This window comes from Sabethes cyaneus, chromosome 3 (assembly GCF_943734655.1).
Source record: "Sabethes cyaneus chromosome 3, idSabCyanKW18_F2, whole genome shotgun sequence".
NCBI classification, from domain to species: Eukaryota; Metazoa; Arthropoda; class Insecta; order Diptera; family Culicidae; genus Sabethes; species Sabethes cyaneus.
Genome location: NC_071355.1, coordinates 185,444,670 through 185,458,005, shown reverse-complemented (window position 1 = coordinate 185,458,005; position 13,336 = coordinate 185,444,670). Strand labels below are relative to the sequence as shown.

Sequence of the window (13,336 nt, the reverse complement as noted above, 5' to 3'; positions counted from 1 at the left end):
ATCTCAGCAGATGATGATGTTTTGTTGAATGAGTTGCTATCAAATAAAATAAAAGCATTTTTATAAAGCGAAATGCCTTGGGAGAGCAAGAGCATGAGCATGAAGGACCACACACATCGTAGTTGCACCTTCGTAAAGCGAAATGCTTTGAGAGATGGAAAAAACAAAATTCATGAAAAAATAGCACATTGTAGAAGTTTCGCTGAAATTGAAAAGGTATGGAAAAACATAAGCTTGCACTTTGAGAAGAAGGACCCTCTTTCAAAAGAATATTCAAACACTAAGTGAGCTACTACTTCCGGCATTCACGGGCTAAAGAAGTGGCAAACCTTAGTCTTATTTTCACATTAGACGACGAAAACGAGCCGTGATATGAGCAACTACAGTGGAAACTCTCCTATATTATTTACATTAAAAAAGTTTTTATTTCTCATAGTTTCTCTTCTTTCTTCCAGTGTGTTTCTTCATATAATAGCGTACATATTTTTCTTAATCTGTTAAAACTTTTCCATTCCTCACGGACAGTTTTTCAATGTTATACGTTCACGCGCGGTTTCCACGCTCGGGCCTAGAGTAAGAAAATGCTGCGAACCGTGCGCGCGCGTTCGCAAATCGCACAGCAGCCAGCAGGAGATAGTTCTTCCGTTCCTGCGATGCAATGCTAATTAACTTTTTCTGCCACAGTGTTGTAGCCTCAGCATATGTAAGATAATTTCCTCATTTAGCGCGGTTGGTTGGTTAGCAGCGTTTTCTTGCTCCAGACTAGTTTCTTGGTTTTTTTTTTCTCGTCCGCACCTTCTTGCTTTTATAATTAGTGATGCTGCATCTTTCGTGCTGCTGCAGCTGCTTAACTGTCTTCTGGTTTGCCCTAAACTTAAACGGTATATTTACAAATGCTTATTTTTCTCTCGACCTAATTAAACGCCGTGATTCTATACTGTCCATCAAGGTATTCCGGTTCCACACTCTGCTATAGGATTCCCCATCATCGGTACGGATCAGGTGTACATTTATGGACAAGTATATTCAGTTGCAGAATTGAAGAATTCTTAAAGCTACAGAGCACTTTCTGCTTCTCAATTTACATAAAGTGACGCACACCCACCTAACTGCAAAGTTTAATCCTTGTTTCTTTTGTTCTTTAAAAGCCAGTGTTTTCTTCTATTTGCTTTCGCTGTGTTTAGTAGCTGTTCTTATCCGGTAAGGCTTGGCAAATGATAGAATAGGCTGCCTATCTAAAAACAAGAAATTTATCTACATCAATTGTTTGTTCCTGTGCTCTTGGGAGGAGTTTTAATTTTAAATGTTAATACATTGAGTTAAATTTAGCGGAAGAGTACACAAAACAATATCATCGTTTCTTTCTTTCTTGTTTTGCTTCTCGAGTGACAGTGACACATTATATTATAGCATATTGCGAACATAAATTTGTGCGAGATCATACAAACATACATAACAACAAATAAACTGTTAAAAATACTTTTTGGATTGAAATTAAATATCGTAAGGTAAATCTAATTAAACGTATTGAGTCTTGCCAAAGGCTTCGGTAGTTTTAATTCTACCGCGAACGCATGCTGTTGTTGGTAAAGGAGACGCATGGTAGCCTAGCAAAGCAATCGCGCGTGAGAAGAGCACAATTATACCACCACCATTTGCTCTGCGTTGAATCTGGTCGAACGCTTCCCAGGACACAAACCATTTTGGGTCGTTTGTACGTTTCGCGTTACCGTTACCGATACGTTACACTTTCCGTGGGAGAGTGAGTTTGCGTTGTGTCCAGTAGGGTGGTAGTTTTCACTATATCAGTCAAACACGTGGTTTCACGCTGAAAACGATTTGCCCTATCACATGGCAAGGATTTTGGTTACTAACGTAAAGCAACCCGATTCGGTTGGAAACTCTATGATTGCAGGAATTACATTAAAATTTGTAAATAAAACATCACAATACATCGACCCCAAAACTAAAATGAATCATCATTACAATCGCGCGCATGTTTGTCACTGTTTAAAATATGCATTTGCACGTAAGCCGTTCGGTTTGTACAGAGAGGGGAGATTCATGCAATTTGTAATATCCAACAACTAGGTACTGTACAGAAAAATAGAACCTCGTAGCGGGCAAACAAAATGCTGCAACTGGTACACATTATCATCATCATCGGTATCGGTTCACTACTAACTGCGCCAGACACGGGTCGCATGGGCTGGGCAGGCTGTGCGACAGCAGTGCTGCCAGCTCACAGGACTCCGCGGTTTTTGGATAGTTTTTTTCTTGCGTAAAATATGGTTTGTTTTGCGGTTTTTTTTTATCACACACACGACGATTCACATGTACAGAGAAACAGCGATGTTTCTTTTGTTTTTTTTTCCTTCTTCAATGTTTGCAATATTTTCTTTAGTGTAGATGGCGTAGGTTTTTGTGTGGTTGAGTTGGGTTTAAAACAATTTCTCGAGATAAAATACAGCTATATCATTTTAGTTATATAGTTGCTTTCGCTATCCTTTTTTTTCGCTTGACCCTAGATAAATTCGATCTTTATACACAGATTTTTTGCTGCTTCGCAAACAATTGTATTTTGTTTCAAGTTTAAAATAAAGTTCTGCTTTCTTAGCTCTGTTCGGCGTGTAAAAAGTGTTCCGTACCTCGAAACAGTTTGATATAACTAGGTAGGCAATTATGTGTTTGATGACATTTGCTGTGACTGGGTTTTAACGTTATGTTTGTGCAAATGCTTAAACACCGGTAATTTTTTTTTCATATAAAATATTATTCCTCACTCGTTCTCGAATACACTGAAACGTTTACAGAAGTACGTTAAGTCGTGGTTTTTCCTGCCCCCGGTTTCACTCTCGCTCAGTCGCTCGACCAGTCGACGATTCGTGTTCTCTTTCGCTCGTATAATTCGCAATCGAATTATATTCCGTTTAAGGGCACGTATCTTTATGTATATAATGATACAATTTAATTAAAATTATAAACGAATAAAACATTACATATTCTAGCGTCAGTTGGCAGCGGTTGCGGGACGAGCCTGTGAAGGTGGGCTTAGTAAATCAATGCAATAAAGTATACACTTCACTGTGGTTGAGGCGGCTGGGAAAACCGGAAAAACGCAGTTTCTTTCCTCATTATTTTCGTATGTGTGCATTACATACATATGTGTTTGTCTGTGTAGCTAGGCGTGTGACTGCTGCCGTTGAAGCTTTTATGCGTCATAATGCGAACAAACTGCCAGCAGCGATATGATATGAAATGACAATTAACCGGCATACGCATCAATGCAAACAATGTTCATTTACTCTGTAGTGACTACAGAGCAAATGCAATTGGTTTCGTTTTATTTTTCGGTGACGTTTTCCCGATTGCCTGTTATTTGCTGTTATTTATTTAATGTTAATAAAAGGAAGCGAGGCAGGTAATACAATGCGATAATAGTAATTTGTCGGGCAGTTAAACGTCCTATAGCGTGAGCTGATTTTCGACAAACATTGCCTCTATAAATAGGGTCGGGGTGTTTTTATTTTGCGAACTTACTACAACGATTCTCGCCACACAACCGTTGCCAATCTGTTGGCCATTTTGCTAACAGGATAATTAATTTTACCTAACTTTGGAAGATGCATCCAATGCTCTTCCTTTTTTCTTTTGTAATTATAATTATATAAGTACAGCAGTTCGGGTTGGGGGGCGGGGGGTTTCTTGTGTGATTTACTATATTTACATAGTAAAAACAAGTTAGAGCGCTGCCACTGTTCGGTTTGGTTGATAGTAGTTCTAGTAGCGAAGGAATTAGCAGTTGGAGCAGACGATTCACAGGCACGTTCCGTTGGCGAAACGCACCCTAGGCTGTTCTCAGACAATTATTTCTCGTATCACGCGTCGATTCCGGGAGTTGGGCGTCGAGTAGCCACTCTCCAGGTTTTCGTCGTAGTTAAGGGACATTTGCTGTTGCTGTTGTTGTTGTTGCTGCTGCACCTGGTGCTGCTGTTGCTGGTGCTGTAGGAGAGAATTACTATCTTCCTGGTCTTGCTGGGGGGAGTGAAGCTGATGGTGCTCTAGGTATGGATCCGGTAGACCGCTTACATCGTGATACGACGATGAATCTGCAAGAGAAAAGAGCAAACAGTACTTTGAAGTTTTTTTTAAATGTCAAATAGCAAACATTCAGATATCAGATATATTTGATATATTAGAGTAGGGCGGGGCATAAGTGCGATATTTGAAGATGTCATCAATTTTCGTGAGATATAAAGAAGGAGAACAACATAATATATTTTATAATGATGCAGTAACTGTATTCACATTCAATTATAAATCATCTGCGGTAATAGTGTTTCGCAAAATAAATTCTTATCTCTTCTGATCCAGTGCCGATTCGCATTTTTACCCCACTAGCGGGGCAAAAGTACGAATACCGTGGGGCAAAAGTGCGAAGCTCCAATCCATGAAATTAGCACAATAGTAGCTACAAAACCATAATATCTTCAATCTGCGTTATGTTTCGGTAAGGAATATTCTCAATTTGCACCTTTCCTATTTTGCGCTAGTGTATTGCAGCCTCCGTTAGATCGAAACTTTTCCAAATGTTTGTTTTTTGTTTCATCAGCGGAAAAACATTGTTTTCCTTCGGCCAACATCTGTAGAGCACAGAGTTTTCTGCAGATCTTCTATTTCTAGTATCTGTAATATAGTGCCTAAAGCTGTATATAATTAGCTATACATTTTGGGCTCGTCCATGAATCGCACTTTCGCCCCGTTCGTGAATCGCACTTTTACCCCGCTAGGCGCTTGACATGGTTAGATTAAATTATGGGAAAGCGAAATATATTTTGTAAATTCTTTTCACCTTATTTTCAAAACAGATATGTGAGTGATGTAAAACGCTGCTCCAAATTTTTAACAAGTAATATCTTCCTGTTAATATCGTATTTGCCGTATAACGAAAAATTACATCAAAACCGCCCTAAAATAACATTTGCACATAACTCAGCAACTATGCTTCGTAAGTAACCAAAGTTAACGTTAGATTCAAGCTGTCAAAGTAGTCACTCATCCATGCCAATGTAGTCAATTTACTCAGAATCTGCACCAATAAATCGTTGAACCGCACTTTGACCCCCATCGCACTTTTACCCCTCCTTACTCTATAGTTAGACAGAATGAATAAATATAAATTGATAAACAAAAACTTGGAAGAAAAGATTTTAAGAGAAAGGTATATGGCCATGATACGTAGTAAGAGTAGTAAGCACTCTCTTGTGAACTAATCTTCGAACAAATGAAAATTTGCTATCGGAGAAAAATTCTGAATGGCTCACGCTTATTTTCGTATATTTCCACGATGTAATCTTTCCAAATATAAATATAATTGAACATTCTAGGTTTAAAAACAAATCCCCACACATCCGTGGACATCCCTACATCGGTTTAAAAACACATTCGTGGACATCCCTACATCGTTACTGTCAGAGACGTCGACATTCGTAACATCGTTACGGTCAAGCTCTCTGGTCACAGTGACAGCTGCCATCAGTTGATGCTAGCCAGTGCTGACAACAGGACATTCCTGTTCCGTTTACAGAAGAATGAGACTCAAACTTTGACAACCACGTTTTTTCGGATCCGCAACAATTCGGCAGCTGTTCTTAAATGAATTTGAACTAGCGATTTTGATGAGGGCCTCAATATCAATATCTCGTCTCCGCGTGAAAATGTCATTCGAATCAAAACATTAAGATTAAGATCTAGTGCCCGGAGACTTTGTAAACGCTAACTCCAATATCTGCCGTGATAAATCGTCAACGTCATCTAAGAAGACGAACGTTTAACCACTTTCGTTACATGTTCATTTCTCGTACTTCTACGTTAAAATATTTATCGCACATGTAAGGCAACATGCCGACAACTTTAGATGCAACGCAACGGCATTTTGCGTTATTGACGAAGCATATTAGGGTAAAGAACTGGTTTTAAGCAGTCTAAGCGGGTCACTGATTGTTTTATCTTATTACAAGCGCTTGACTAAGCGCTGGGTTGACTAAGTGGGGGATATCAGCATACCAATTTTCTTGCTACCTTTAGTTCTTCAAGCTGTTACCACTGGAAGACACTATTATTGAGCTAAACTTTTGATTTTTCGCTTTAAAAGTAGGAGCGATGGAACTAATTTTGATCAGACCGAAAATATTTTCACCCTCAAGGTGCTTTTTTAAACAGTCCTGAAATCTGAATTTTTATACGCCCCCATGAAAAATCCCTCGAATTTTTCCCCCAATTCAGTTCGTGTTCCTATCCGCGACCTACTAATCGGCATCTGCATTAATAGATTTGATATTTTTGGTCGGTAGATGCGTAAAATGCCATCTGTCTAAGTTGTTTATCGGGGCATACACTCACCGCACCGTTCGGCAAACTGTATTCGTCGTTTATTTTATTCTCCAGTGTTCTTATGGGAAACCGCGAGTTTGACGTCTCACTTGCTCTTCATAAGAATGGTGGGAGAACAAAAGAGGCAAACATAGCAGGGCACACGGTCCGACTACAAAACAGTGTTGTCAAAGCAAATAACATTGAAACACATCGTTGCTTCATTAAATCACTGAGAAAATCGTCGAAAATGTTTGAAAAAGCTGTCTTTTCTGTTGTTCTGTTGAAACAAAAATTAATTATGAACATAATTTCTCTTGAAAGTATTGAACCACGTTTTTACCATTAAAGGTTTCAGTTAATTTCAAACCTATAATTCTTATTTCCAGATTCAAATCAGTCTTTTGGCAACACGATAGTTTACGAATTTCACTGCCGTTGCTGCTACTGCTGAACAGGTCCCATCGATTCAGAATTTTTTGTCAGTTTTGTTATACAATAATAAGATTTTCGGCTAGTAACAAAACTTTAGATTATAGAAAAAACTGTATTGAATGATTTGGTATGTGAATGTTAAGTGCTTGACTTTTAGACTTTCACTGAAATCAGTGTTAAAAAATGTGATGAATTGCTTAGTAGCGAGGCGGCGATTGTTTTCAGCAGCTGAAAAATGTACGTTTTTGGACAACAATTTTTAATTCATCATATTTCCTGTTGGAAACACAGTAAATTGTGTTTGTGAAAATGAAAACTATGGCTAAGTGATTCATGATTATGTCCTTATCAAAAGATTTTGGAAATATGAATAAAAAAGTGCATTTTTGGCTCATTTATTTTCAACTGTTTAAAACAGGTGACACTGCTTAACTCGTTCCTTACCCTACCAGTGTAAATGTTTTCCTTAAGTATATTGCCAATAATATGGACAACTGTAGGGGAAGGCTGTCCAGAACGCACCGGTGGGGTATAATGGCCCGTGCTATTAATTGTTTAAACATGCGGAAACTATTTTATAAAATTAGGTATGAATGCATTTTATTTTGATGTAAAACAAGCTAATTCATAATTGTGTAGCATGGAAAAGCATCAAATATAGCCACATCCAATAAAATCAAGCGAATCAAGAAATCATGGTTTTCTCTTAAGCTTTTACTACTATTCGGTATGCAAATTTCATAATAAATACAGTCTATCTAATCGATATACTGTCATACTCGATGATTTATCATAAAAACGGCATTCACTAGGCATGTTTTTCACACAAATTGCAAAAAACAAAAAAGGGGTAAAATGCACTACAGCGGGATCGAACTGTTATAATATATTTTTAATTTGTAGTACATCTTTTGTTTCAGATTATTTATTAAAAATGTAGCAATATTATGTATTGTATAGGACTTAGAGTTTGCCTTAAACCTAATTGTATATTGTTTAACATGCAATATTCCATCACACATCAGTTGGAGAAAAACAAAAGTATAAATTTTGTTGCCAATTATGTTGAGATATGAACGCATTATATCCTAGCAAACAAACGCACTATAACAAACGCTTCCGCTATTTTTTAAGCCTACTTTTAGGAGTTTATGCAATACGAGTTGCCTACTTTCAACATGAAATTATATGTAATTCCGCGGGATGTGTTTAACGCCTAGTTGTCAAAAGTTGCTGTGACATGCAGTGGAAAATGAATTTTTTCGAAAATCTGAGAAAGATAGAGAAGCGACATTACAAGGGAGATTGATCAATCCGTAAAAATCTTTGAGAAATTGAATGTGGGGTCAGAATGAGCAATTATACCAAATTTGGTTGAAATCGGAGCTGGTCGATTACAACGGGTAAGATCACTTGAGAGGGAATGCCCCCATTTTAAACTTAAAAGTTGAATTTTTCAAAAAACCCAAGGTAGAATATTTTGAGACCTTTTAACGTAGGACTACGTCTTTGTTTATTATACTGGGACTGGGTAGCACTTTGTGAAAACGAAAATAGAAGTGTAACGTTTGAATGAAAGATTTCAAATGCTAATAATTACTAAACTACTGAACGAAACTGAACAATTTATATCTCGTTGGATAGTTAAAATGACCAGCAATTTAATTGGGGGGATAAAAGAGCAATTTTAAGGAGGGCGTAAGAGGGGGGGCTCCTATACAAATGACACACAAATTTCCTCAAAACTCGAGAACTAGCAAGCAAATGGAACCAAAAATGGCATGTGGGGGTTTCAGAAGACAGGATTTTTTTCTATGGTGTACTGAGACCCCTTCCCCTTCTAAGAGGGGGGGGGGGCTCCCATACAAATGCAATAAAAATTTCTTCAAAACTGTAGAACTAATCAAACAAATGGAACCAAATTTGGCATATGGGGGTTTCAGAAGGCAAGTTTAGCGTGCCACGTAATGATTTTGACTCTTGCTAGAAATCGTCAAAAATAAAAAATACCGGTATTTGAAAGGAATTTTCACCAGGAGCATGTGCAAAAAAGAGCCCAAAGTCTTCTAGAAGTTGAAAAACATAGAACAAGCACACCGTTGCTCTGCAAAATTATGTTTTGCTTAGGCGGTGCGTTCTGCACCACTTTACCCTAAATGCTGCCAAGCGAATACTGATACTGTCACTTATTTTACAAACAAAAAATCACTAGGGTAATTTGCGAAATATTGCACACCACCCAATTGTTGCACACCTCGTATTGTTTGCACCTTTTCACCATGGTTTATTATGTTGAATGTAATTTGACAACAACATCGGCTAGCTAATTTAATTATTCATCAGAATGTTACTATTTTCCTAGTAAATCAGCTTGATTTTTAAGCTTCATAACAAATTTTCGTACACGAGTCCAAATTTCACTTTTACCAAACGATTTTCTTGTCAAAATTATTAAGAAAGTTGATTTACAAAATAAGCTTTCATCAATCGTTTGATGCAAATAAACATGTTCTTGTGGGTTTCGTAGCATTGATAAAAACTTACTATACTCATTAATTGAATAAAATTGATTCTTTCTAACACAAATTGCCGACAAATTCGTAAGTTCAATAATTGGAACAACTAACGAAACTCCTTCCAATTTTATTGCACGCCTGTTTTGCTTGTCCTAACCCCTGTATTTCTGCAACTCTCATCATGACAGTTCACTTCTCCGCGATGTTGCTTTTTGTTTATCAACGCAAGCGGTGGGAGCCGCAGTTTTCCGAATAGCGATTTTTCCCGTTTTCACCGTTTATGGCGAAGTTTCCAGGTTTTAATGAATGCTAAGGTAATCCTAAAGTATGTATATATAAGCGGCTTTGTCCATAAATAAAACAACTTGACAATAATGCTAAAGCAATAATGACGAAAAATCAAAACAAATCAAAACGGTGCAACATTTGAGCGTAAGGTGTGCAATAATAAAATTTGAAGGTTAATTTGGTGTGCAATTGGGTGTAGAGTTGCTATGCAGAAAACGCATTTTACACGATTTTTGTAAGGAATTTCACACAGATGGCTATGGGAACCTATTTTATATTAGGCTTCGTGCACAAATTACGTAACGCTCAGAGGGGGGGAGGACAAGCTAGCGTTACTTTTTGTTACGAGGGGGGGAGGGGGAGTCTTGAGAAGAGTTATGTAACAAATTGATCAAATTGAAAAAATACGGAATTATTTTTTGCTGAATAAATCTGAGCAGTTGAAAACCGTTTGGCCCAACATGCAACATAGGGTGATGCCTAATTGCTGTTTCAGCTGTGTAACTCTATTTTGGCCTTGATTTCCACTTGATCAAATCCATTTTGATCAAAATTTTTGTTCTGAACTCAGACTTGGTTGTGTTAAATCATACAGTTGATAGGAATGTAGAACCGATGTGTTTCTTGAGTTTGCAAAACTAAAAAAAAAAATAAACGGATTGTGCGATTTTCATTCAATGCTAGGGGAAGGGGGAGGTTTAGTTAACGTTACGTAATTTAAAGGGCGGGCTACGCCAAGCGTTACTTATTGTTACATAGGGGAGGGAGGGGGTCAAAAAACTATAATTTTTACGTTACGTAATTAGTGTACCACGCCTTAGTTTATCGGCAGAGTAGGCGGTTTTGCCAAATAAAATTTGCTTTCATATGTTCAAAATCATCAAATTGCTGTAGACGAGTGCTTAGCTGTGCAGCAATTGGCAATTGATCCTAGTTATTTAACTTACCTAGGTGAGGTTGATCTAGTCGTTTCTTCGGCTTATGTACAGACGCGTAGGAATCGCCGCAGTAGTCCTGCCGCGAAGGATTTTGACTCTGACGCGACGCATGCTGATACACATCGTCGGGTCCCTGCTGACTAGGCGTCGTCGCTAGGTGCGGATAGCTGGCATAGTCTTCAACAGTGCCGTAGGCGGAATGCACCAACGGATCGTACCCGCCGTACGACAGGCCGGCCGTGCTGGTTGCCGGCATCGGCGCTTGCCGTTCGGCGTAATGATGAGCCGACATCAGCGTACCTCCCCCGGCTGCGGCGGCTTGTGCTGCCTGAGCTGCCGACATCTTCAACTGCCAAATTGAATCCTGTGAATTGACGCTTCCTCCGTTGTTCGAGTTGGTGTAGCTGTTTTCCGCGTAACCCATCGTGACCCCTGGTGTCGTGAAAACGAAAGGAGCAAAAATGAGAAAAGTTTTGATTTAAATACGTTGTGGATCTCGAAACGTTACAAATCACTATGTGTAATTGCTACACCTATCAGCAGTATTTAAAATTCTACTAAGGAATAAAAGGAGATTACGTGTGCACAAAACTACTTCTGACGATTGAATGGAAGGATGAAAGCGAACGAAAAAAAAACATGAGAAAAATGGCTAAACTTATTCCTACGACCAACCATAAAACACAATTAGTCTTTCCCGTATTATAGTCGTGTTGTTAACATTAAATCATAAAATCCAATTTTCCGGGCCAGTTTCCCGCTCGGTTTCTGTTCTGGCTTGGTTTTTCTCCTGATTCCTGCTCACTTTTTCACGTCCCCATGAGCCCCACAGCGGGCTCGTTCGGCACGAAACCGCTTTTCTCCATCAAGATCGACAAACAACGGAACAGTTTCCGGACGAATCTGCAACTGGAGTAACGGGAAGCGAACGAAGGAAACTACACTACTTCCAGGCGCAGTAGCGCAGTCAGCGCTTGGTCTTCAGGGGGCGAAGCACAATAGATTTCTAGTTGGCAAAGTTCTCGTTCGGTTTCGGTACAGTTGTCGCTAGACATTAGGACGCTTGATTTGAAAATTTATGTAAAAAACTGACCGCAACAGTAGTAGTCGCATCAGTTCTAAATGACCGCCGTCAATTTTGCCTTCGTTGTACATCGCGCACCGCACCAAGGAAAGAAACGGGCGATCAGTTAGTTATGCAGTTCTCGTATAGTTTAATTGCTTTGCTTATCCCGGTGCGTCTGAAGTTTTCCTCGGGACGACGTGGTGAAAAAGTATGTTCGCACACAACAGTCGTTAGCGTTTCCTGCTCGGGGCTCGGCCGAGGCGGTGGTCGCTGCAGGATATACCAACAGTGTGTGTGTGCGGTGGATATTTATGAGCAGAATAATTTTTACATGTTTAGCAATTTTAAGGCTTAGCCTTGCCATCGTCCTGCCTGCCGGGTGTTTAATGGGCCTCGCTGCTGGGGGGGTCCTTCGGTTGCTTTAGCGCGAGGGAGTTGATTTGAGCCGGTTGACGTGACTTTTGTGTGAACGATTGATTCGAGTGTTCTTTTACTGTTTGTATAAGTGAATTATGGTGGAATTTGCTTCTATGAAATCTGGAGTCTTGATTTAATGCTCAATTAATGCTTTACCACTTGTAATAAACCGATTATGGTGATAAATCATACGGAATAGTTTCTACTGCCACTGAGTGATTTATATGAATAATGGACAGTATGTAAATTTCACCAGCGTAAGATTTACGAGTGGAAGCATGTGGATTGTCGGAACTAATTCAATTTGTTTTTGAGAATTGTAGGTAATGGAAAACGCATATTTTTCTGGTTGGCGGATTTGCGAGTTGAATCAAGTTAGAAGGAAACATGTTAAGAGCATGTTACGAATCCGTGAATTTTAAGGCAATCAAAGGTTTGAATTAAAGAGAATATTTTGCTTCAATCAGCTTGTTTCTTGGGTAATAGAATTCTTATGTTCGCCTTTGAGAAATTGTTGTTTTAGATTTTAAAATTTGTGGAAATTATGACTCAAAGTGTTATAGGCTCTAGCGACATTATGGTCTAGCATCGAAGAAAAAAAAAGAAAGTCTTGGTGCTACATTTCGTATTCGGAACTTGACCTTCTGTTTTTTATTTGATAGTCTTCGTAACCAACTGCAAGAGTACAAGACAATTACAATTTACGACGACCGGCTAGTTAGATCAAAGTCGTACCTCAAGGCCAACTTGGAGGTTCATATTTCATTTAATAGTAAACCTTGGTACAGAAAATTAGTTGTTTAATCGGGTTAAATCCCCTGCACATCAACATTGATTGATGTTTCCTACAGCATGTTTTCTCGGCTTTTCAATGGTGAGCATGAAATTAAAATTGGCTAGTGGACTCATGGTGAAAAAGGCGATTTTCTGATAAATCCAATATGGCAGACAGCTCCAAGACGGTCGCCAATTGTTTTTCACTTCATTTGAAAGCTCTATGTGTCCCGTTACTGGACCACATCATTTGTTATTTGCTTCATACCAATTTTAAGTAATATCACATGATAACTGTTTATATTTGACAAGGCAGTTTTCGGAGAAATTTATCAAGACTGAAGTTTGATGTTTTCCCGACGTTTCGACACTTTGTTGGTGTGTTTTTCAAGGGGTAATATCAAAAGAAGCGCTTAGTGTTCCGCAGTACAGGTACAGCTACAAAGCAGGAAAAACTTTTTTAAATGCTTTAAATATTCAAACTCATGTACCAACTACTACCCTCCATGACCTTAATATGTAGGGGAAGG

The 13,336-nt window shown here is 38.7% G+C and overlaps 1 protein-coding gene across 3 annotated transcripts in view; it reads right to left on the bottom strand.

Annotated features, from left to right (window-relative positions):
• Window positions 1–445: 445 nt before the first annotated feature.
• Window positions 446–13,336, bottom strand: part of LOC128743911 (cell adhesion molecule Dscam2-like) — a 765,320-nt gene continuing 752,429 nt past the window's right edge. For all 3 annotated transcript variants that reach the window (XM_053840604.1, XM_053840603.1, XM_053840606.1), the window contains exons 8-9: window positions 10,559–10,981; window positions 446–4,109 (exon numbers count right to left, since the gene is read on the bottom strand). In XM_053840604.1, coding sequence (XP_053696579.1) covers window positions 3,859–4,109; window positions 10,559–10,981 — 674 coding nt within the window. In that variant the 3' untranslated portion in view covers window positions 446–3,858. The remainder of the gene's footprint in view (window positions 4,110–10,558; window positions 10,982–13,336) is intronic.